Source organism: Aquarana catesbeiana, linkage group LG02, assembly GCF_042186555.1.
Source record: "Aquarana catesbeiana isolate 2022-GZ linkage group LG02, ASM4218655v1, whole genome shotgun sequence".
NCBI lineage: Eukaryota > Metazoa > Chordata > Amphibia > Anura > Ranidae > Aquarana > Aquarana catesbeiana.
Window position 1 is genome coordinate 36,180,138 of NC_133325.1, and position 25,621 is coordinate 36,205,758.

Below are 25,621 nucleotides of genomic sequence, written 5' to 3' on the forward strand. Positions count from 1 at the left end.
GTTTGAAAAAAAAGCCTAGTTTATGGTAGCTCAAATCCATCAAACAACTAATTTGCTTACTGGGGCCATGTGAGGAAATACAGGAAACACCTGCCTATTCATTCACTAGAAGCAAGTGACATCACTGTGGTACTCCAACCTATATGTTCACTGGAAGTCAGTGACATTGCTGTAGTACTCCAGCCAATCCATTCACTAGAAGCCAATGACTTTGCTGTGGTACTCCAGCCTATCCTTCTGGAAGCCAGTGATGTTGCTATAGCAATCCAACCAATCCATTCACTGAAAGCCAGTGATGTCGCTGTGGTACTACAGCCTTTCCATTCACTGGAAGCCAGTGACATTATTGTGGTACTTCAGCCAATCTGCTCACTATAAACCAGTAACATCACTGTGATACTCCAGCCTGCCCCTTCACTAGAAGTCAGTGACATCTTTGTGGTTCTCCAGTCTGAGTCCACAGGTAAGTCAGTGATGTAGCTGTAGCATCCAAGCAATCTATTCACTGAAAGCCAGTGACATTGCTGTGGTGCTCCAGCCAATCTTCAGTGACGCAATTGTGGTACTCCAGCCTTCCCGATCACTGAAAAAACAGTGAAATTGCTGAGGTACTCCAGGCTATCCGATCACTGGAAGTCAGTGATATCACCACGGTACTCACCATGGTACCTGCCTTGCATTTATATTGGACTACATTTCTATTAAAGGGCATGTCCACCGAAACATGGTATTCTGAGCACCAACTTAGTTCACCTGTAGCCATGATTATGGGTCTTCATGGAATCTCCATTTAAATTAGATTATGTGGAATTTACCAACCCAATTGCTTGACTTCTTAATCCAACAGCCGGGGAGAGCGAGTGGAGTTGGGAGCCTTCTAGGAAGATATTCGCTCTCACTGCCAGCTAGGGCTCTGGTATGAGTTGAAAAATCTAGTTCTGTTTTCTGAAATTGACTCTATATTTAGTACTGTAGAGAATCCACAAAGTGTCTGTGATGAAACCTCAACCATAAAGCTGGGGCCACTGCCCCTGTTGGCTTCTCCATAGAGAGACCAATGTAGAACCAGAGGGTTCAGCTCACAGCAGAGCATTTAGAGCATTCACAGCAGCTGGACCAGGATATGGTGGACAGACAGTAAACCCAAAAGATTAAAAGCTATCCTAATCAATCCAAATTAGATGTTCAATTGTAATAAAATGTAAATGCTATAAACATTGTTCCAAGAATGATGGCAGTAAAATCCCGCTAACTTCCAATAATTAAACCAACATTTTAAACAATACCTTTTAAAGAACCTTCTATCACCTTTATTACCGCACACCTGGCTATATACGTCATAGAGGCAGCCATCTTGGGTTCTATACTAGAAACTCTGCTTCTCCCTACCCAATCAATTATTCAATTTTATTCTCAAATTCTTCTAGCAGTAAAGAGATTCTCACTGCTTAGTGTTAAAGAATACCTTGGATCCTTCATACATTAGGCCCAAGATGGCTGCTTTCAGGTTCTTAGTTGTGACACCACCAATATTCACCCTCTTCAGCTGACAACATTTGTTTCCAGAAATTGCATGACTGCATGTATACATGAGTATTCCACTAATTAGAAGTGTCTATGTACTCATGACCACCAGGGCTAATGTATGAAATGGGAACTCAAGGAGAAAATTGTTTTTGTTGTCCTTAAAAATAAACTGCCACTTCGGCAAATCAGACAAGGGTTTGAGCAGCTGGTATGGGCACATATTTCATAAACCAGACCCACAGGGTTTCCTGTAATGAAAGTGTGCCATAGCAACAAACTCTTACCACCTCCACCAGCTCCTGTTGTTTTGAAAACGGCACTCTGGCACCTATAGGCAACAAGAAATTTTCCATCAAGCACACTTCTCATACATCAGTCCCGTGTGTTTTTATTATGCAGACTGAACCGCAACTGCCAGTCAGGCCGAATAATCACTTCCAACAGCACGAATAATACTTTTTTTTGTTTGAACCCTAAAGCTGAAAGCTGAACCCCGGCAAAAAAAAACATTTACCCTTGCGGCAGACCCGCTTCCCCTCGGCAAGGGATAACTGCTTGTTTTGCCTAGGGGATGATGAATGAGCTGTTATACTTGCCTTATTTCTTGCCCTCTCTGGTGTCTGATGCTGTAGAACATAGGTGGGCTCTTGGAGCCCTCACAAAGTACAGGACTGCTGGTCCTCCATTGCATGGGGTGATATCGGAGAGCTGCGACCTGTCAGGCAGTGAAGGGAAGAGGCCTCTGAGGATCAGTCACATGAAGAAAGAATGGAGAAAAAGGTAAGTGTATCACCTTATTCATCATCCCCTAAGCAAAATGACCAGTTGGAAGACGGACCCCACAGCAAGCGCAAATATTTTTTTTCCCTGAAGTTCACCTTCAAAGTAAAAAAAAAAAAAAAAAAAGCTACATTCTCCAACCAAGACAACTGTGAAAGCCCCAAGACTTGTGTTTCTGAAATGTTCTGCATCATTACATTTCTTCTAGTTAAGTTTAATAAACATCAACTGCTCAAACAAAAACGCAAATAACACTTATGGTAAAATAAAAAAAGTGTCATAAATTACATAATCAAACTGCAGAAAAATTTAAAAAATAAAACAAAAACACTAGCCGTCGTTCCTAAATTTACAAGAGCAAATACTCGTACACACAGATCAGCTTGCGTGGAGCTGACTATAGGGGCCAAGAAAACTATCAATATGCATTTTTTTTCAAGTCTTGCATTACAGTATATTTAAAGCAAAGATATATTCCATTTATATTTATATATACGCATATAAGGGCTTGCTTACTAATGGTATAATTGTAGCACTGAACGGATATAACTACTATATGTTCATACTTTCCCCTTTACAAGGATTCGAATGTGGATTGTACATCATGTATCGATTGTAAGAAAATCCTTCTCTGTTTTCATCTCCACCTTATTAAAAAAAAATACTGAGCAGTGATCCATCTTACAGAAAAAAAAATCCCAGATATTAAAAAGGACAAAACAAAACGAGTGACTATGTGGAGGGTTGGTATATAATTTACACGGAATAGCAGCTTCAAGATCAGTTTGTAGGTCAGGAGGTCCACTAGGCTGGGATCAATGAAGCGGAGTGAGTGAAGTGTGAAAATAAAAATAACGCTTGGAGGGAAGTATTTCATCAGACTGTGTTGCCAGATGCAACTAATGAAATGTAAATTTCAATCTCCCAATGCAATTTGGGAGACTGAAAAGGAGATTGCTTGCAAGACAATTTTTCCCTGAATTGTTTTGTAAATGAAACATACTGACTTGTTTTGTTTATCAGGGGAAACCATATGAAAATGAAAGAGTCTCCTAGTAGGGGGCTGCAATGGGCACTAGTAAAACACCCCTCTCTTGCTCTTTCAGCAAAGTTTCAAAAATCAACACAAGGGGCTGCAATGGGCACCAGTACACACCCCTCTCAGCTAAGTTTCAAAAATCAACACAGGGGGCTGCAATGGGCACCAGTACACACCCCTCTTTCTCAGTTAAGTTTCAAACATCAATACGGGGGCTGCAATGAGCATAGTAAACACCTCTCTCTCAACTAAGTATCAAACATTGACACAGCCATACACATTCCAAAAAAGGATTCACAGTACACAACCCTGCCATATAGAGGTAGAGAACAGACTACATCTTTTGCATGGGTGTTGGGAATTTATCTCAGACTTGTATGATCCCAACACCTCAAGGAGACAGATGGGGGTAGAGGTCGCCAGGATCAGTAAAATTGGGGGATATTTAAAGGATCATGTCCAATACCAGCTCTGGCACTCTTTCTGCTTTCCACAGTACAATACAAAAGCCACCAAAAAACAAAGCATAGTAACTGCATTGCAGGAAGTGGGGAATGCCCACTAATTTGGTTGCAGATTTGAATATAAAGTGTCAGCTCAGGTTCTGGGGGTCACTGGATCAACTTTGTTATGTAATCTAGGCATTGGTGCCATCAATAAGTGCCACATTAAATTGCCTTTTAGTCTATTATGGTGAAAGGTTCACTTTAAGTCACTAGGTCATGGAAGCAAGTGCTTTTTTTCATGCTATACTCACCCTGGCCCAATGATCTCTTGCTAGTGCATTTGTCATTTATGTAAGAAGAGAAGTTAAATTGTCACTATTAATCTAGGAATCACATGATGCCAAAAATGTTTTCGACATTATAGGAAAAGTTTTCCAGGAAATATTCACTCCAGTAAACTTTAAATGATCTGTAAAACCCCAAAGCCATCAAAAAAGAGTGTGCTATTCAGTGCACCATATTGTACTATGTATAGGCCATCAAATTTAATGAAGAAAGGTTGGATAGTAAATTTTCTGGCTTTGCAGTTCTGCAGAGAGGCTCATGGACATCAACATAAGGAATGTCACAGAGACAGTAAGTGTATGATCTATAACGTTGGGAGTCTGTGTGGGATTGATTTATATCCGATTTGAGTGATAGGAAGCGGTCATTGTACATACACATTTGATATCGAAGAACAATCTGCAGCAGTATAGAAAATGTGCATAGCTGTATCAAAACATACACATGGGTGGTTTGCTAGAGCTAACCTGACCTTCAATGTTTAAATATCACTGTGGACTACATTTTGGTGGTGGGTTTCCCCCCCCAAAAAGCAGCTGCCCAAGCCCCATCTCCACCTCCCTGTGTTTAGCACAGCTGGCATGCCCCCAATGCATATAGGGTTAGTTGAACTGTACAAGCAGTGGTGTCCTGCAGCACGCATCCGTGCTTGGCTGTTCTGTGGAGTACAATACAAAGTATCTAGAGAGTTACACGCTCTATTAACATGGACTGAACCATGCCAGGAAAATAAAAAGTGATGCTGGTATTTCTGATTGCCAGTGCCAGAGGGCACTGTGAAGTGAAAATGTATTGACATTTGCTATGTTTACTTATCTTCAAAAACCAATATAAAAATTAGGAATTGCAGGTCTTCTGGCATGGAGCTGTAATGGGCACAAGCAAACACCCCACTTTTCACCACAGTTCAACAATACACTATGCAACTGGATTTACTCACAGCACAAAGCCAGCCAATCAGCTTTAAACTAAATGTGTTCTCCCTACTGTTTAAACAACACAAGATGTAATCCGGAGGTCCCCCTAAAGCCGGGTACACACTACAGTTTTTTTACACAAATAAAAAAACTGTCAGCTCCAGTTGGAGTCGCTGTACTAACCATGCAAGGTTAGTTTAGGGATCTCCCCCGCTGAGCTGTTGTGTTCTGACAGGGGGACCCCCCAGAACACTCCAATCAGCGCTCTCTGCCATTGGCTGAGGGCGCTGATCGGGAGTCGATGGGATGCAAACAGCCGGCTTCTCTCGGACAGACCAACATACACACGGGCAGAATGTTGGACTTTTTTTTTTTGACATTCTGCCCCTGTGTACTTAACTGCTTAACTTAACTGCTCATAACAGAGAAGTCTTGAAGCAATGTGTAGCCTCCCTTTTTATTTTAGAATGAAACCTTTAGTTATAATTTTGACAGGTCCACTTTGCTTGTGGGGCTGAGTACAAGGTTATTTTACTTAAGTGCTTGAGTGATTACCCCTCCAGTATGCACTGCTCCATGTTAGCTTGGAACTGAACAACTGTTATTTTATATTAAACTGCATCATAAACTATTTTCAGTTCAGCAAGGCATCATGAAAGCAGAGTTCTTTCCTTAACAAGTACAAGCCGAGAGGGAGCAGATGCATTGGAACTGTTATAGGCATGGACCTTGAAGAGATGGTACATTTTTGGCCGTAAAAGGCTTGGACAAAGGGCAATAATGTTTACTATATGTTTGAAGCTCCACTGTTGTATTCTGCTGCCGAATTCTTAGCAAATGTAGATTAACATGAAACTGCTAAATATACACCGAGAGAAGTATTTTTTACAAGGTTGATAAAGGTGGAGTGAAATTACCCTTTAAATGAAAACTATGTAGGGATATTTTAGCTATAAATGTGGATATAATCAGTTGAAAGTAATGTGCCTACCCAGCCACACTCCCTTGCAGCTGCAGCATCCCCACCTAAGCTTTATTGTTAAAATTTAGAAAGGGAGATGAGGTCATGCCTTCAACCCTCCCACTTTAACAGTGTTTGGGTCTGTTAGCGGGTCAGTGTCACACAGGGTGGCCATGTGCTCCCCAATGCCAAGAAGCATTGTGGCCTTGGAGAACAGCTGGGTAAGTACAGCTACCTGGAGGGTGAGCTATCTGCAAACTCCATCACTGTGCTATAAATGGACAAAGTCCTATTCTCTTTACCTATCGACACTTCTTACATTCCCTGATAAAAAGGGGACCACTAGAGGGAGCATGTGTGTACAAAAACAAGAATATGGATCAGCAAGCCTTTAAAAATGTGAGTCATGTTAAAAGTTGCTGGCAGCTAAATGTTGCACTACTGACTCGAATGAAACAAAAAACTCTTTAATTTCTGTTTAAACAGATAGAAAGGGGCAAACATAACAAGCACACGACACTTCACTGACACCCTCCTAGTCCTTTAAAGAGAAACATAAAAAAAATCCATTATTTTATTTATTTTTTTTTTTGCACATGCACACACAACAAAATGTATTGCTTAAACCTAATCTCTCCGAATAACCTCCAGTACCGTTAGCAAAAGAAAGAGTAACAAGTGCAAAGTACCTTTACAAACACCTATGTCAATATTGTGCATCCAGGGAGGAGCAAGTCTATTGGTCAAGTAAAGAGCCCCTCCCCTCTTGCAGGAGGCAAGTTATTGCTACTACTTTTCATCGGTTCCTTCAACGTCAAATCAGCCAGACCGTGCCACTTCTTGGGAGAGCCAACTTAAAAGCCAGACAAGGAACAACTGCAGCCACAAAGACCGCACACAGTGCAATACTACATGACAACACTATACGGTATTTGCAACAAACACATCTGATGTACAATGCTGCTTGATATACAAAATGCTGGAAAAAAGAGCGGTTTTATCATTTTCCTGAAAAGACTGGATACGTTTTGTGTTAAAAGTCAGTAAAACCAAAACATAAGTAGGTGATTGTATGTAGGTTTGTGTTGTCGCTTCGAGGGCATAATAAACTGCTGGACTATGTGGATTAAACCGATGTAGATTTGCACTGCGGTATAAGAGCCATTCACACCACAATATGGTGCGCTGCAATGCATGGGTTTGAGGCAAGTCACGTAAGCCCATTTTGAATGGACTATCAACGCATGAAAAAAATAGGTCCTCTGCTTTTTTCCAAAATGCATCACACTGCAATACACAGAGCATTAGCATCTGTGAGTTATGATGCATTATGGTGCACTTCAGTGCAGGTGCATTGCAGTGTACTGTAGATGCGTTCTGGGTGCAATAGACAATGAATGGTAATGCACAGGAACACACATATACAGACCACGTGTTGTGAACGAGTCCTAACATTTCAGCAGCAGAAAAAAGATGTCTACCTGAAACTTAACTTTGGATCACAGGGTTTTTTTTCCAAAGCTCCCTGGGGGCCCCAAACCCAGTGCACTCAGTCTGATGGCCACTTCCGACTGCAATAGAGATGGTGGCACTATAGGATGGAAAAGGCATGCCAAGTCATTGACTTCCAAGCTGCAATAGAGATGGTGGCACTTCAGTATGGGAAAGGCATGCCAAGTCATTGACTCAAGCTGCAATAGAGATAGTGGTACTACAGGATGGGAAAGGCATGCCAAGTCATTGACTTTCAAGCTGCAATAGATATTGTGGTACTACAGGATGGGAAAGGCATGCCAAGTCATCGACCTCCAAGCTGCAATAGTGATGATGGCACTGCAGGATGGGAAAGGTATGCCAAGTCATTGACTTCCAAGCTGCAATAGAGATGGTGGCACTGCAGGATGGGAAAGCCATGCAAAGTCATTGACTTTCAAGCTGCAGATGGTGGTACTACAGGATGGGAAAGGCAATGTAAGTCATTGACTTCCGAGCTGCAAGTCCACAGTTGTGCTGCTAGGTTTTAAGCCCCCTGGTTTCTCTGGAAATAAAAAGGGACAAGACCTGTAAGAGTATGGGCACTCTGACATGCAAATTCATGGAAGGATATGTCACTTTGCTTATTCAGAACAAATAGCCCACTTCCCGAGACAGGTAAGGAGCCATGACGCCTCTCTGCAAAACCAGAGCCCATGTCAATCAAGAGGGGCTTCCAGGTTCGAGGGAGCTTGTGACCTTCTTCATGTGACAGTGCCTGGGTCTGAGCTGCAATTCATAAGACCCCAACATTATCACGTGGAAGGGCTCATGGGATAACCTTCCCAGTCTAGACTCCAACACTGGACCTTAGACCTGATTCTGCAGTAGGAAGCAGCAGGTTGTTGGGCAAGTATACATGCCTCGGTTGATGGGCTATCTGGAGACAATGTTACTTTGTCCTGATTGGGAAAGGTAAGTGTGTCTCTTCTGCAAGCTGCCCGTGGGAGGCCACCCCAAATCACATTATAAAACGAATGACCAATACTGAAAAATCACCAATAAAATGTCAGCTTTAAAAAAAATAAAAAGAGGACTGGTCTGTAGTGTATTCTGATGTTTAGTGTTCTAGAAAGCTAGGCTTATCGGAAATTCCAGTGCTAAGCTGAGGTAATTGTGTAATCGTGACTGGAAGGGGTGGGGGACGGGACGGTGCCAAAATGCACAAAAAAAAAAAAAAACACTTAATATATGATAGTAGTCTCCAGTTACAGAAACTAGAAACACTTACAGCTACAGGCATGGGGCAAGTTGGCCTCACCGTGGCGACAGGGGAACTACAATGCCCAGTGTGCCCGGAGGTTGCAGTTCCTCAGCCACGGCAAAGATGCCAGTTGTTTGCGCCTTGACTTAAGGCTTGTATATTGCATATCTGCTGCAGAGGCTTCATACATCTTTTGCATCGAGCAGATAGTCGTTGAACCGGGTGGGCGGCTGTGAAAAGGTGGGAGTCGGAGTTTCCTAATAGGAGGGTAACAGTGGCTCACTGCTTTGCCATGGCAGGCCCCACCGAGCTACAGTACATCGTGGAGTAAATTGTTCATTCCTATACGAACATGCAAACTAGGACTGAGCTATCTACAATAACACTCAAGCCTTTCTATCCATAACACTGTCTCACAAATACAACATCTCATCAACTAGAGTAAAAGACTGGACCGCGTGCGAGGGTCCCGGACACCACTCGGGTGCATGACGCCGGGATACAATTGTGGTGTATCTGCGATAGCACGTTGGTATAGTGGTCTTGTGCCGCTTTTATGAACTGTTCAGATGAGGGGGCAAGGCCCGTGTGTGTGTTTGTGTGTGTGGGGGGGGAGATGGGGGATGTTTGATACCCTCCAACACAAAAAAAAACAAAAAACACGAGACACGTTTGTTTTTTGTGCTTTTACAGAAAAGTGGTGGTTAGTACGTAACATCTAGAATACTTCTAGTTTTTCCCCACAAGAAAAAAAACTAGTATAGCAGCCTCGAATTTCATTGCAAAAATAAAACTAAGCAAAAAAAAAAACAAAAACAAAAAACGTTGCATTAGTTTCGTAGTTTTCCTGTGACAAAGCGAGAGCCATCACAGCTTCAACGAGAACAGAATTTTCGACAATTCTCTAATGCCAGACAGTGAGCTTTGGAAGACACAATTTTAAAACAGTATTAATGAAATTTCGAAAACTGATCAAAGAAGAATTAAAAACAAAAAACAAAATGATGAATCGTAATAAAAAATAGAAAAAAAAAAATAGAAAAAGGGAAATGTTTCAATGAGTGTCAGAAAACACACAGAGACGCCAGCAATGTCGTAGGCGGAGAAGGGGGTGGCCTCTGCGCTTGGTCGCGGCTAACGAGTGACACATGGAAAACAGAAAAGGTGGCGGCTTACAGAAAAGCAGCTTTTACAAAAACACTAAAGAGTAATAAAGTGACCGATGCACTTTTTTTTTTTTTTTTTTCTTTTTTTTTTTGTGTGTGTTCCGTTGTTTTTGATCTTGCAGACAGACTTGGTGCCGCTCGTCAGTTGTTCCAGCACCCATGTAAGACTTGAGCGTTTGCATACAATGTTTTACTCCAGACCTGCAAGATAAAAAAAATTAAAAATAAAATAAGTTTGGTCACTGAAAATATTATTATTATACAGGATTTATACAGCGACAATGGTTTGCGCATCGCTTTACAGTATAAAGGGAGACAGTACAATTACAATACATTTCAATTAGGGCTGAAACAACTAATCGATTAATCATCACCGATTTCATAATCGATTAATCGGCCAGTAACATAATGGGGTTAAAAAAAAACTAAAATGAGCCATTTATATGGCTACTGTAAATAATCGCTACTGTAAATATTACTTTCACTGTTCTACAGTAAAAAAAATGAACCCCTTACAGTAGTGATTATTTGCTTTTTTTTGTACTATAAAGGGCTCATTTTAGTTTTTTTAACCCCATTATGTTACTAAACGTCTTAGACCTGGTTCACATCTTTGTGTTTACTTTTTTGGTGCTTTTTGTAGAAACGCACTACAGTTCGTTTACATGGTTTCCTATGGGACCTGTTCACATCTATGCTTTTTTTCAGCCGCTGCGTATTTGGAAACGATCGGGGACTTTTTTTGAACGCAAAATGGTGCTTTTTTGGTTCAATATACTTCAATGGAAAAGCTGCAGAAAAGTATGCAATGTGTTCTTTTGCAGCAATTTGTTTTTTAATCTGCCCGACAACAAATTGGCCAAAAAAAAATTGCAAAAACACAAATTGCAGCAAAATCATGTGCGCAAAAATTAAAAACGCACAGCAAAAAGCACTGCAGAAACAGATCAAAAGCAAACTGCATAGGTGTGTACTGAGCCTTATGTCGGCCACACCGATCCATTTTCAGACAAGAATATTCATATGAAAAATCTTTGTACATTCGCTGAATGAAAGAATGTCGTTTGAAATTCTCACTTGTTTTTAACATTCTGTTTTTAAAATGAATGTAATTTCTGAACGAAAACCAAATACATTGTCTGATAATTTAAAGAAGTTTTCTATTTCCAAATGTTCTCGTCACTGTGGTTGAAAATGAATATCGATTTGACCCCACTAACGATTAGAAAATCGAACAAACGTTCTTAAAATTAAAATTTTTTTGAAGGAAGACATTGTATTGTTTTTTTTTTAATAAAAAAAAATGATCTCTGAGTCTGATATTTACTAGATTCACCCTTTAATAGTATATACAGTATATCTTTCCTCTAATAGTATATACAGTATATCTTTCCTCTAATAGTATATACAGTATATCTCTTCTAATAGTATATACAGTATATATCTCCTCTAATGGTATATACAGTATATCTCTCCTCTAATGGTATATACAGTATATCTCTCCTCTAATAGTATATACAGTATATCTTTCCTCTAATAGTATATACAGTATATCTCTTCTAATAGTATATACAGTATATATCTCCTCTAATGGTATATACAGTATATCTCTCCTCTAATAGTATATACAGTATATCTCTCCTCTAATGGTATATACAGTATATCTCTCCTCTAATAGTATATACAGTATATCTCTCCTCTAATGGTATATACAGTATATCTCTCCTCTAATAGTATATACAGTATATCTCTCCTCTAATAGTATATACAGTATATCTCTCCTCTAGTAGTATATACAGTATATCTCCTCTAATAGTATATACAGTATATCTTTCCTCTAATAGTATATACAGTATATCTCTTCTAATAGTATATACAGTATATCTCTCCTCTAATAGTATATACAGTATATCTCTCCTCTAGTAGTATATACAGTATATCTCCTCTAATAGTATATACAGAATATCTCCTCAAGTAGTATATACAGAATATCTCCTCTAGTAGTATATATAGTATATCTCCTCTAGTAGTATATATAGTATATCTCCTCTAGTAGTATATATAGTATATCTCCTCTAGTAGTATATATAGTATATCTCCTCTAGTAGTATATATAGTATATCTCCTCTAGTAGTATATATCTCCTCTAATAGTATATACTCTTATAATAGTATATACAGTATATCTCTCCTCTAATAAAAAGTTTTACAAATAAATATATGAAAAGTGTGGGGTACATTTGTATGGCGCCCCCCTGAGCCAATACTTTGTAGAACCTCCTTTCTCTGCAATTACAGCTGCAAGTCTTTTTGGGGATGTCTCTACCAGCTTTGCACATCTAGAGAGTGACATTTTTGCCCATTCTTCTTTACAAAATAGCTCAAGCTCTGTCAGATTGGATGGAGAGCGTCTGTGAACAGCAACAGATCTTCAATTGGATTTAGGTCTGGACTTTGAGTGGGCCATTCTAACACATGAATATGCTTTGTTCTAAACCATTCCATTGTAGATCTGGCTGTATGTTTAGGGTCGTTGTCCTGCTGGAAGGTGAACCTCTGCCCCAGTCTCAAGTCTTTTGCAGTATTTGATGACTGTAAATGATCACAAACAGGATAAAAAGAAAAAGCAGTGTGGGGAAAGAAGGGCTGATGCGTTTCGACCTAATGGTCTTCAACTTGCACCAAGCAAACTTCTTCACAGGTTCCGTTTACAACAGAGCGTGTCCCTCAGATGACCATCTGGCCTTGGCCGATATAAGCCCTACTGATCCACTGTCGTACGACAGGTGGGTCCACCGTGTCTGGTAAGGAGTATTTATCTATAATTTCCGAACAGACGAATGCCTACCCTGTATTGAATGTGCTTTACAGATACCCCTGTGATTACATCTCTTTGTTTTGCCATCAAGGAATTGATTTCATTTGGACACTTGTCTTATGAAATTTATTTCACACTTTGTCACTTAGTGATTGGACTTTATATGTTGTGGTTATTATGCATTTTTATATTAATTTGTGTTCATATCACTTCTTATCTTTATTTATTTCACTACACTTCACAGTGTTTTCTTAGCACTGCACTTTTTATATATTAGTGCTAAAACTATGCACTGACATTGTACTAATGACACTGGCAGGGAAGGGGTTAACATCAGGGACGATCAAGGGGTTAACTGTGTTCCCTCAGTGTGCGTTTTAACTGTATGGAGGAAGGGCTCACTGGGACAACACACAGATCCGTCTTTACACAGGCAGATCCCCTGTTCTGTCACTGCAGGGAACGACCGTGGGTGGCCGGCGGACCAGCTCATTGGCTCCCCTGGCTGGCCAATGGGGGCGGGCGCGCGCGTGCCCACAGATCATTGTGTACGATTTGCGCACCCGAGCCAACCTGCCGCAGTGTAACTGCAGCGGTTGGTCGGTAAGTGGTTAAACCAAAAAAAAATTAACATAAACAATACATGTAATAAGGCATAATCACCAGTAGGTGGCAACCATTCCTTAAAAGTGCTGACAGTGCAAACAAATGAAAGATGAATATCAATCTTCCGCCTTAAAAAAGTGCTAATAGTGCAAACAAAGTCCCAAAATTAGGTGCAAGGATGAAAATGAATCTTCCTCCATAATAAATGCATATGCAGTGTCCCCAAAAATAATTGACCAGAAATAATCCACGCTGACAGTGCATTTATTATGGAGGAAGATTGATAGTCATCATGCACCTAATTTTGGGACTTTGCACTATTAGCACTTCCTATGATGGTACACGGACAAGAGGAGGAGCCAAAAGTGCCAGCGGTGGACCTGAGAAAGAGGAGGTTCGAGGCCGCTCTATGCACAGAGAAGGCAAGTATAAACCTGTTTGTTATTTTAACTTAAAAGAAAAGCCTATACCAGAGGTTTTCAAACTACGGCCCTCCAGTTGTTCAGGAACTACAATTCCCATCATGCCCAGTCATGTCTGTGAATGTCAGAGTTTTACAATGCCTCATGGGATATGTAGTTCTGCAACAGCTGGAGGGCCGTAGTTTGAGGATGTTTGGCCTATACAATCACTTTAACCACTTCAATACCGGGCACTTTCCCCCCTTCCTGCCCAGGACAATTTTTAGCTTTCAGCGCTGTTGCACTTTGAATGACAATTGCGCGGTCATACAACACTGTACCCAAACTAAATTTTTATCGTTTTCTTCCCACAAATAGAGCTTTCTTTTGGTGGTATTTGATCACCTCTGCGGGTTTTAATTTTTGCACTATAAACGAAAAAAAACGACAATTTAAAAAGAAAAAACCGATGGGCACTGATAGGCAGCAATGACGGCACTGATAGGCGGCACTGGATAGGCGGCACTGGATAGGCAGCACTGGATAGGCAGCACTGGATAGGCAGCACTGATGAGGAGCTACTGACAGGCATTACTGAGTGGCACTGATTGGCACTTTGATGCGGACTGACAGGCATTACTGATGGGGCATTGATTGGTACTGTTGTGGGCACTGTTGGGCATTGACAGGCGTTTATCATGGGGACAAGCTGGCAGGTGTTGGGCACTGATGGGCACCTTTTAATGGGGGCTGTGCTGATAATGAATGTGCTGATTATCAGCACAGACCCCCCTCTGACAGGGAGAGCCACCGATTGGCTATCCCTGTCAGCGTGACCCGAAGAAAGCCGTTTACCGGCACTTCCTTGTTCACGCGATGATCAGCTGTGATTGGTCATCTGTCAGAGGCTTCATACCACGATCGAAGTTGCAGTATGTCAGACTGACACACCGCACCTGTGATCGCTGCGCACCCCGCGGGCGCACGCCGGCTATGTTATCCCAATCAAGTCATTTGATGTCCGGTCAGGATATCACAACCACTTTGCCTGCCGCCCTCATTCTGCTATATGGCGGGTGGCAAGTGGTTAAACTACCAATTGTTCTACCACCATGCAGACACCACACCAAGCACTATTTTTCTACAATATATTACATTTTTAGGTTTAGATACACTTTAATAGTAGGACTGCAGTACAGGCATACCCAACTTTTAAGTACACAATGGGACTTATTTACTAAAGCTGAAAAGTGCAAAATCAGGCTCACTTCTGCATAGAAACCAATGAGCTTCTAACCACAGCTTGTTCAATTAAGCTTTCGTAATAAAACCTGGAAGCTCATTGGTTTCTATGCAGAAGTGAGCCTGATTTTGCACTTTCCAGCTTTAGTAAATAAACCCCATTGTGTACTTAAAAGTGGGGTATGCCTGTACCATGGCTGTGCTCTTGGCTGTCTGTTATGTTCTCTTTGTTTCTTGTTACATGATATCCCCAGTATCAATGACTATATTATACAAACATCCATAGAGGGACTGCATTTTAGAAAATGACGGGGAAAGACCACTTTTTAGAATGCATCCCTTTATGTACTGGGTTTATGCATCATTCTCCTGCTATTGTCTTGTACCCATAACGTTACAATCTCATATTGATGTGATATGTCTTTATCTGATATATAATGCAGTTATAGTATTTCGGCATGCCTTACATGCGACTCCCTAAATAATAAAAATTTTGTAGGGGAAAAAAAAGGCCTTCTGCAATTTTTTTGACTCTCGATAAGATGGTAGTAGAGGTTAAATTAAAGAGTAACATGGACCCCCCCCCCCCAGGGTTAATTTTGATATTAACCACTTGCCTACTGGGCACTTTCACCCCCTTTCTGTCCAGGAAGTGGGGTAAGATACCAAATGTACTAAAAAAAAAAAAAAAAAAAAAAATGATTTTGAGTACATAAACTTTTTACACATTGTGACTCAATGGCTGAGATTGCATGTTTGAGAGCAACGCACAATAGGAACGGGCCCTTGCTAAATCAATTGTGTCACAAGCATTGCTGTTCACTGAGGCACCACAAGAGGTCTCACTAATACCACCATATCTCTGTATATAGGAAAGCTCTGTATATAGAGTATGATCATGGCTATTGTACTTACATAGACAGGCCAGCAGATTACCAGTGGGGAGGTACATAGCTGTACGCTGGGGTTCCTTGAGCTCTGTATGTTGGCACAGAGACTTGATGTGCTCCTAGGGCAGTGTGCTGAGGCGTGGTCAGTAACGTGCCTGGATAAAAAGAAAGCGATGAAAGTTAAGATCTGTCCTACTAATTCAATAAGATTCTGTCAGTCAGTCTGCTTCATTACTTTGTCTTTCCTGTGGTACAGAGAGATTACAATTGACACAAATAATTTGGAGCACCGTTGACGTACCGCTGGATTGGAAGGGTGATATCTTGGTCATCACTGCAGCTAAGAAGCCGCTGATTACTTTTTTCAGGCGGGAGAAGGGGGTCCCACCCCCCTCCCGCCACCTTTACCAGGCTCTCCAGTGCGATTAATGAGCCCGTGAGGATGCGACCGACAGAACCCAGTTCCAGGCACACACTGAAAGGAACTGATGTTGTTCCACACACCACGCGACCTCAGAAACCGGAAGCGATGAGGATTTTATCACTTCTGGTTTCGGTCTCATCTAAACAAGCCGTTGCCGACTTGAAAAAGCATCTGATCAAACCGATGTCAGTGTGATCAGATGCTTTGGAGGCCAGAGGCGAGACCTGGGGACACTAGGAATCTTCTCCACTAGGAGACACTGGAGGACACTAGGAAACTTCTCCACTAGGAAATATTAGGGGACACTAGGAATCTTCTTTTCAATTAGGAAACACCAGGGGGCACTAGGAAACGTTTCCACTAGGAAATACTAGGGGACACTAGGAATTTTCTCCACTAGGAGACACTGGAGGACACTAGAAAACTTCTCCACTAGGAAATACTAGGAATCTTCTTCTCAATTAGGAAACACCAGGGGGCACTAGGAAATGTTTCCACTAGGAAATACTAGGGGACACTAGGAATCTTCTCCACTAGGAGACACTGGAGGACACTAGGAATCTTCTCCACTAGGAGACACTGGAGGACACTAGGAAACTTCTCCACTAGGAAATATTAGGGGACACTAGGAATCTTCTTCTCAATTAGGAAACACCAGGGGGCACTAGGAAACTTCTCCCCTAAGAAATACTAGGGTACACTAGGAATCTTCTTCTCAATTAGGAAACACCAGGGGGACTAGGAAACGTTTCCACTAGAAGACACTGGGGGACACTAGGAAACTTCTCCTCTAGATAACACTGAAGTGCACTAGGAAAATTCTCCATTAGGAAATACTAGGGGACACTAGGAACCTTATCCTCAATTAGGAAACACCAGGGGGCACTATAGGAAATGTTTCCACTAGGGGACACTAGGAATCTTCTCCACTAGAAAACAACTGGGGGACACTAGGAAAACTTCTCCACTTGGAAATATTAGGGGACACTAGGAATCTTCTTCTCAATTAGGAAACACCAGGGGGCACTAGGAAACGTTTCCACTAGGAAATACTAGGGGACATTAGGAATTGTCTCCACTAGGAGACACTGGAGGACACTAGGAATCTTCTCCACTAGGAAATACTAGGAATCTTCTTCTCAATTAGGAAACACCAGGGGGCACTAGGAAATGTTTCCACTAGGAAATACTAGGGGACACTAGGAATCTTCTCCACTAGGAGACACTGGAGGACACTAGGAATCTTCTCCACTAGGAGACACTGGAGGACACTAGGAAACTTCTCCACTAGGAAATACTAGGGGACACTAGGAATCTTCTTCTCAATTAGGAAACACCAGGGGGCACTAGGAAACTTCTCCCCTAGGAAATACTAGGGGACACTAGGAATCTTCTCCACTAGAAGACACTAGGAATCTTCTCCACTAGGAGACACTGGAGGACACTAGGAATCTTCTCCACTAGGAAATATTAGGGGACACTAGGAATCTTCTTCTCAATTAGGAAACACCAGGGGGCACTAGGAAACTTCTCCCCTAAGAAATACTAGGGTACACTAGGAATCTTCTTCTCAATTAGGAAACACCAGGGGGACTAGGGAACGTTTCCACTAGAAGACACTGGGGGACACTAGGAAACTTCTCCTCTAGATAACACTGAAGTGCACTAGGAAAATTCTCCAATAGGAAATACTAGGGGACACTAGGAACCTTATTCTCAATTAGGAAACACCAGGGGGCACTATAGGAAACGTTTCCACTAGGGGACACTAGGAATCTTCTCCACTAGAAAACAACTGGGGGACACTAGGAAAACTTCTCCACTTGGAAATACTAGGGGACACTAGGAATCTTCTCCACTAGAAGACACTGGGGGACACTAGGAAAAATTCTCCACTAGGAAATACTAGGGGACACTTGGCAACACAAGTAAAACAAGGAATCTTCTCCAGTAGGAAACACTAGGAATTTTCTCCACTAGGAGACACTGGAGAACACCAAGAATCTTCTCCACCAGGAGACACCGTGGGGACACTAGGATTCTTCTCCACTAGGAAACACTGGGGGACCCTAGGAAACTTCTCCACTAGGAGACACTAGGACATTTTTCCACTAGGAGACACTAGAAAATGTCTCCAATAGTAAACACTGGGGGGTACTAGGAATCCTCTCCACTAGGAAATACTAGGGGACACTATGAAACTTATCCACTAAGAAACACAGGGGACACTAGGAAGCTTCTCCACTAGGAAACACTAGGACATTTCTCCACTGGGAAATAAATGGGACACTAGGAATTTTTTCCACTAGGAAATACAAGGGACCCTAGGAATCTTCTCCACTAGGAAATACAAGGGACCCTAGGAATCTTCTCTACCAGGAAACACTGGGGGACACAAGGAAACTTCTCCACTGCAGGGCGAGTGCCCACGAAAGATAATGTAAACTCCACTATTTTCTTTCTCCGTAGAAAGAAAGTAGAGGTGCCTGGTCCCATTACATGGAAGCTTTCGTAAACATGAGCCAAAATTCACGTTTGTGGAAGAAAATATTACAAAAAAACTATTTAAAAAAGTGTGTTTTTGGACACGATAAACAAGTAGCTTACAAAAACTATTCTGTGCTTTCTGGCTGGTTCAGCTTTGATTTAGAAATGAAAATGCAGATTTAAAATGTAAGTATAGCCTAAACTTTTTTTTTAGTTTGTTTTGGATAGAGCGGGAAAGTATTACAATCCCCATCAAGTTTTTATTGCTGTCTGTGCCCCATGATAGACAAATATACCGCTATCTGTCCTGGTGACCACTGTCCCAGAGACAGAAAAGAATAAGAAACGAAAACACGTACAGTGGTCACCAGAACTAAATGTAAGGGTAATAACTATATTAATAGTAACACCTCTTCTGGTGACATTTTAGAGGAACTTCCTCTTACTTTCATCTTCAAGATAAAAACAGAAATAGAAATCCCCCCAATGGAAAAGAGACAGAAAAATAAAGCAACAAGGGGTTTTTACTCTTCCCTACTTTATCCAAAAGTGATAAAAAAATTGGCTATATGTATGCATGCACTTTATTTGGACTCTTCTTTTAAAGTGATTGTAAACCCTTACAGACCACTTTTTGCTACAGGTGAGCCTATAATAAAGTTTACCTGTAGCAACCCCGGATATCTCCTAAAAGTGCACAGTTTAGGAGATATCCCCTGTATTTTCATGTGCCGACGTCATCGGCACATGCGCACTGACACAAACTGAAGCAATGGCACGTATGCGCCGTTGGTTCAGTGAGTGTGCCATTACCTCGCGCATGCGTGGGAGTGACGTCATCGCGGCTCCGGCCAATCACAGCGCTGGAGCTGCGATACCCGGAAGTAACCCCCGGGAGTGATGTCGCCGGCCGGTGCTGTGTACACGCACCGCACCTAGGGCTTTGATCTCAGGTGAGTATTATATAATGAGCTAGTATCCTATGCATACTAGCTCATTATGCCTTGGTCTTGCAGGTGTTTTATTTATTTATTTATTTTAAATGGGTTTATAACCACTTTAATACCTCTGTCTCACCATAACGGACATCTGAATTTTCGATGGTTTTCTGGCAGGCTGAATCAGCCTCCAGTTTTTGGAATTCACCCTCCAGATTCCAGCAGCCGAGGTCTCTCTACATCTATCACCGGCCATTTAAATGACAGGCCCTCTTTGGTACAGTTCATCTCTAGCTATGGGTGACCCGAAGTCAGACGTTTCACCTTTACTCACCGTAGGAGAACCCACCTGCTGACATGGCCATGGTGGTCCCGGCAACCATTCCCATCGCAACGCCATTAGTCCGTGGTGCCGCTACGGGGGCCGGGTATATCGCAGAAGGAATGCTGTTTGGTTGGACCACAGTGGTGTGGTGGATGACGTGGGGCTGTGCAGCATAGACAGGCTGTGTGTAGTAAGCGCCCTGAGGGACAAGAACGAGAGGTCATTTAGACACAACAGAGGTCATGTTATATATGTCAAAAAACAAAATAACATTCAGCCAATCCAGTTGTTTGCAGTCAAAGCTGGAAAACAATCAGGTGTCTCCTAGCCCTTTCTGGCTATTACGCAAGAGCCAAATGACCCAAGCTTATTTTTCTTACTGTCTTCCTTTGTTTCCCTCCCTCCTCCAGAACAAACTGACACATAACACCCCACCCCCAAACTTCCCCCCATAATATTCATAATTATTTCCGTATATACTCGAGTATAAGCCGACCCCAATACAAGCCGAGGCACCTAATTTTACCACAAAAAACTGGGAAAACTTATTGACTCGAGTATAAGACGAGGGTGAGAAATGCGCAGCTACTGTAAGTGGAAAAGAGGCTCAACAATGCCCATTTGCAGCCTCACTGTGCCCATTTGCAGCCTCACTGTGCCCATTTGCAGCCATAGGTCACCCGAACTTCAAACTCGGTAGTTAAGGGTTCCTAGATGCCCGCTAGCTGCAGCCAAAATTTGGGGTCTCTGACCCAAAGGGTCCCGAAATGACATTGCTGCAGACAGACACAGTTGACCGAATCTGGGGCCCCGTATCTTGGTGTCCCTTGGTGCTAGGAACACCCAAATTTGCTGTGCAAACCCAGTGGAACTAACACTACAACATATCCAAAGCTGGGGTTCCTAGAACCAAGTGGCCCCGAGATACGGGGCCCCAAAGTCGGTATGGAAAATGTAATTCTCTGCTGCAGAAAAGTGCTTGACTCGAGTATAAGCCGAGGGGGGCATTTTCAGCACAAAAAAATGTGCTGAAAAACTCGGCTTATACTCGAGTATATACGGTATTATTATACAAGATTTATATATAGATTATAAATATATAAAATTTATATATTAATAAATAATAATAATATTCATAATTCTGTTCTGCTGGTCTTGTGATTCACGGCCTTAGTCGCACTGTAGGGACAAGTAAGGTGATCCAACTATTCAATATGGAATATCCTGAGCTGTGCCACCTAACTGCCCATTGGACCATAATGAAAGTAGTAATAAACCATCAATGTAACATTACTCTTTATACTAAAGTCATAATAAAAGCAATTTTTGGGGGTTTAAAATAAATAGAAGTAATATTTACCTTCTCTGTTGATATTGCACAGAGCGGTCGCTTACCTCCTATTTTGTCAGTCCCCCACCAGAGCGGTCAGCTTCTCATTGCTTGGGGTGCTTCCTTAGTAAGGTGGGTGCTATAGGGGCATCTGTGCGTACCTATTCCCAAGTAGGGCTGTGTGCGTCTATAGACACAGACAGCGTCAGTAAGCCACACACCCCTGCCCCCTCCTCACTGTAGTCTTACTGACACAGCAGCAGGAGCCATGGGCATCAGTGTCTACAGTGAAAGCAGGAAGTGATGGGAGAGATGCTGGAGCGGTGACAGGAGTCAGACAAGTGTTTAGGTATGGAGGTGGGTAGAACAGGTAATGGGGCAAATGCATTACGGTAAAAAAAAAAAAAAAGTTTTCGTCAGCGGCATTCTTACAGTGACAAAAATTAAATGGAAATGATTGACTGAAATGATTGCAATGATTAAGCACTTTGTGTGAAACGCGTCGGCTGAATAGTGTGGATCCCTCGTGTGTCATGTTTTTTAACCTTTGATTCTACACATTTTTCTTCATCTCTGGATGTGCCACTTTTTCTCTTTGTTGCATAAACAACACAGGGCTCTCTACACATAGAAGTAACGTGCTGTTTTTTTTTCTCCCTGGGGAAGCAGGGAGTAAAAACCAGCACATCGCTTAGTAAAACACCACACAGTAAACATACTAAACATGGTTAGGCACACATTTAACCCATTGATCACCCTAGATGTTAACCCCTTTCCAGCCAGTGTCATTAGTGACAGTGTATAGTATTATCACTGATCACTGTATTAGTGGCACTGGAGATGTCACCCCCCCCTCCTCTTTAGCATCAGTTAGTTTCAGATTGCACGCCGCACTAACGCAGTCCCACTATAAGTCACTGATCACCGCCATTAGTAGTAGAAAAATAAATAAATAAAAATTCCAGTATATATACACCATAGTTTGTAGACGCTATAACTTTCAGACAAACCGTTCAATATATACTTATCAGGATTTTTTTTTTACCAAAGACATGAAGCAGAATATTTTTTGGCCAAAATTTATGAAGAAATTCAATTTTTTTTTTATTGGCTATGTTTCATAACAGAAAGTAGAAGATGTTTTTTTTTTTCTAAACTTTGGGTCTTTTTTTTGTTATATATACACTCGAGCACAAGCCAAGTTTTTCAACACATTTTTTAGGCTGAACCCCCCCCCCCTCTCGGTTTATACTCCAGTGAGGGTGCCCATCTGCAGCTGTACCTGTGAATACTAAAACAGCGGGTGTCTCCCGCTGTGTCATGCCGTCTGTTCAGCGGCCGTCCATTGTAACAAAGCCCCGCCCTCTCCTCGTCTGTGATAGAGGAACACTGATACAATGCTGGGAAACTGTATCCCCCTGTTTTAGTTATCAAAGGTACGGCTGCAGATGGGCACAGTGAGGCTGCAGACGGGCACAGTGAGGCTGCCGATGGACACAGTGAGGCTGCAGATGGGCCCAGTGAGGCTGCAAATGGGCCCAGTGAGGCTGCAAATGGGCCCAGTGAGGCTGCAAATGGGCCCAGTGAGGCTGCAAATGGGCCCAGTGAGGCTGCAAATGGGCCCAGTGAGGCTGCAAATGGGCCCAGTGAGGCTGCAAATGGACACAGTGAGGCTGCAAATGGACACAGTGAGGCTGCAAATGGACACAGTGAGGCTGCAAATGGACACAGTGAGGCTGCAAATGGACACAGTGAGGCTGCAAATGGACACAGTGAGGCTGCAAATGGACACAGTGAGGCTGCAAATGGACACAGTGAGGCTGCAAATGGACACAGTGAGGCTGCAAATGGACACAGTGAGGCTGCAAATGGACACAGTGAGGCTGCAAATGGACACAGTGAGGCTGCAAATGGGCCCAGTGAGGCTGCAGATGGGCCCAGTGAGGCTGCAGATGGGCCCAGTGAGGCTGCAAATGGACACAGTGAGGCTGCAAATGGACACAGTGAGGCTGCAAATGGACACAGTGAGGCTGCAAATGGGCCCAGTGAGGCTGCAGATGGGCCCAGTGAGGCTGCAGATGGGCCCAGTGAGGCTGCAGATGGGCCCAGTGAGGCTGCAGATGGGCAGTGAGGCTGCAGATGGGCATTGTTTACTCAGTAGCTGCTGCATTTCCCACCCTAGGCTTATACTCGAGTCAATAAGTTTTCCCAGTTTTTTGTGGTAAAATTAGGTGCTTCGGCTTATATTCGGGTCAGCCTATACTCAAGTATATACGGTAGTAAAAGATAAAAAAAACAGTGGTGATCAAGTTCCACCAAAGGAAAGCTCTAACTGTGTGAAAAAAGATGATATAAATGTTGTTTAGGTAGTGTTGCATGACCGCACAATTACCAGTTAAAGTAATGCAGTGCTTTCTGTTGGAAGTTTTGTCATTCCAACCACGACAAATTTACTATAACAGTGCATTGAATGTCAGAGGGTACGGGCTGCCCTGTAATATGATGATTATTGTATGTTTTTCATAAAAAAAATAAAAAAAAATTATATATATATATATATTTATTTTATGTAGTTACCAAAGCCTGGGTATGTCCTATAGGCTTTGTTTTGTATTACACATCTTAATACCCAATAACTATAATTTGCAAAAGAAAAGTAGCGCAGTGCTAAATATATTTAAAAAATGGCCTGTTCATGAAGGTGGTAAAACCGTCCGGAGCTCAAGTGGTTAAAATGTATGAGCTTGATGGCCGCAGCTAGCCGCTCACAGTTGGCAAAAACAGCAGCAGGGATCAGCAGATTCCTGCCACTGCTATTTGCAATGGGCCACGTCACCCGTGCATTTGTATCCTTACTAGGGTTGCCACTTCATCCCTTTAAAACCCAAACACATTAATTACCAGGGTTCTGTGGCCAATTAAGGTTGTTATTAGACTCACTTGGTGCCTTATCTGCATTAAATTAGCCTCAGAACCTGTGTAATTTATATGTGTTCGGGTTTAAAGGGATGAGGTGGCAACTCTAATCCTTACACTGTCATCAGTGGGAAGACGGCTCATCTTTCAGACCGCTAAAAGGATCATTGATGCCATTTGTTACTGAGAGAAAGACATTGTACACAGCACAGGAACCCCTGCAACCTTTGGAGGAAGCCTGGACTGAGAAAGGCTGGTTTAGTGTCTTGTGATGTATAGACATTTTGTTCTGGGTGCAGTACACTCTCTTGACTGCAGGTGGAGCTGTAAGATGACACTGCATAGAAGTGCTGCAGTAAGGTCATCAGCCTTTACTGAGCCTGAACCTGTGACAGGCATACAGGTATACACTGGGATATATTATGTGTCCCACCCCTTTAATGTGTGTAAGGGCCCGTTCACACCACAGTGCACCCGTTATCATGCACATAACATGGGTTGATGAGAGCTTTAATAAGTGATGTGATCTTTTAGTGTTAATGAATTTTATTTTTTTTCCTAAACTTCAAACTGAACAGGTATGTTTTTTTTTTTTTTGCATAGTTACATTAGTCCAGCTTGGCAATATCTGCCATATCTGTGGGACTGCTGTGGAGATTGACAATTACTAGTAGTCATTAGGGGTCGAAGGATATCGTTTTTTCAGGGCTGATACGATACCGATTTTTTTCTCTGCCTTTAAAGCCGATATCCGGTGCAGATATTCTGTAGATTTACACTTTTTATTTTTACACTGAAAGTATTAGATCTGCGTTTTTGAATACTTTCTATTTTTTTTAAAGTGGCACCTTTAGGTTTCCCGTAATCTGGAAGTGATGTCATGACCTCGCTTCCGGGTTACTAGATCAGAGACCTGAACAGAGCCGATCTGCTTTGTTTGGGGTCTTCGGCCAGCCGGCGGGCGTGCCGGCAGGTTGGACAGGAGACCCAGGCGGAGTGGCGGCGGGAGGGAGGGGAGGTGGGGGGACGTCCCTTCCCACTGCTTGTAATAACAGCGGAGCAGCTGCTGAGCCACATCGGTTGTTATTACAAGAAAGCCACCCGTCTGCTCTAAAGAACGGTACTGGGGTGATGCCTGCAGCTGCATGCGTCACCCCGGTACAACCCCTCAAACTGATTGTAAGGGTTTGTTTTTCGTTTTAAACATATCATACTTACCTCCACTGTGCAGCTCGTCTTCTGGGGTCCCCCGGCGGCTCTCGCGACTCCTCCCTGCATCAGGTGACCCCCTAGGAGAAGCGCTCTCCTGAGGGGGTTACCTTGCAGG

General features: G+C 42.4%; 1 protein-coding gene across 2 annotated transcripts in view; it reads right to left on the reverse strand.

The window, feature by feature from the left end:
- Window positions 1–2,920: 2,920 nt before the first annotated feature.
- The window catches only part of FAM168A (family with sequence similarity 168 member A), a 220,393-nt gene continuing 197,692 nt past the window's right edge, over window positions 2,921–25,621 (reverse strand). The window contains exons 7-9 of one of the 2 annotated variants that reach the window (XM_073612769.1): window positions 20,073–20,247; window positions 15,900–16,029; window positions 2,921–10,119 (exon numbers count right to left, since the gene is read on the reverse strand). In XM_073612769.1, coding sequence (XP_073468870.1) covers window positions 15,917–16,029; window positions 20,073–20,247 — 288 coding nt within the window. In that variant the 3' untranslated portion in view covers window positions 2,921–10,119; window positions 15,900–15,916. Of the gene's footprint in view, window positions 10,120–15,899; window positions 16,030–20,057; window positions 20,248–25,621 lie in introns of both variants that reach the window. The other variant, XM_073612768.1, reaches the window with a different exon arrangement.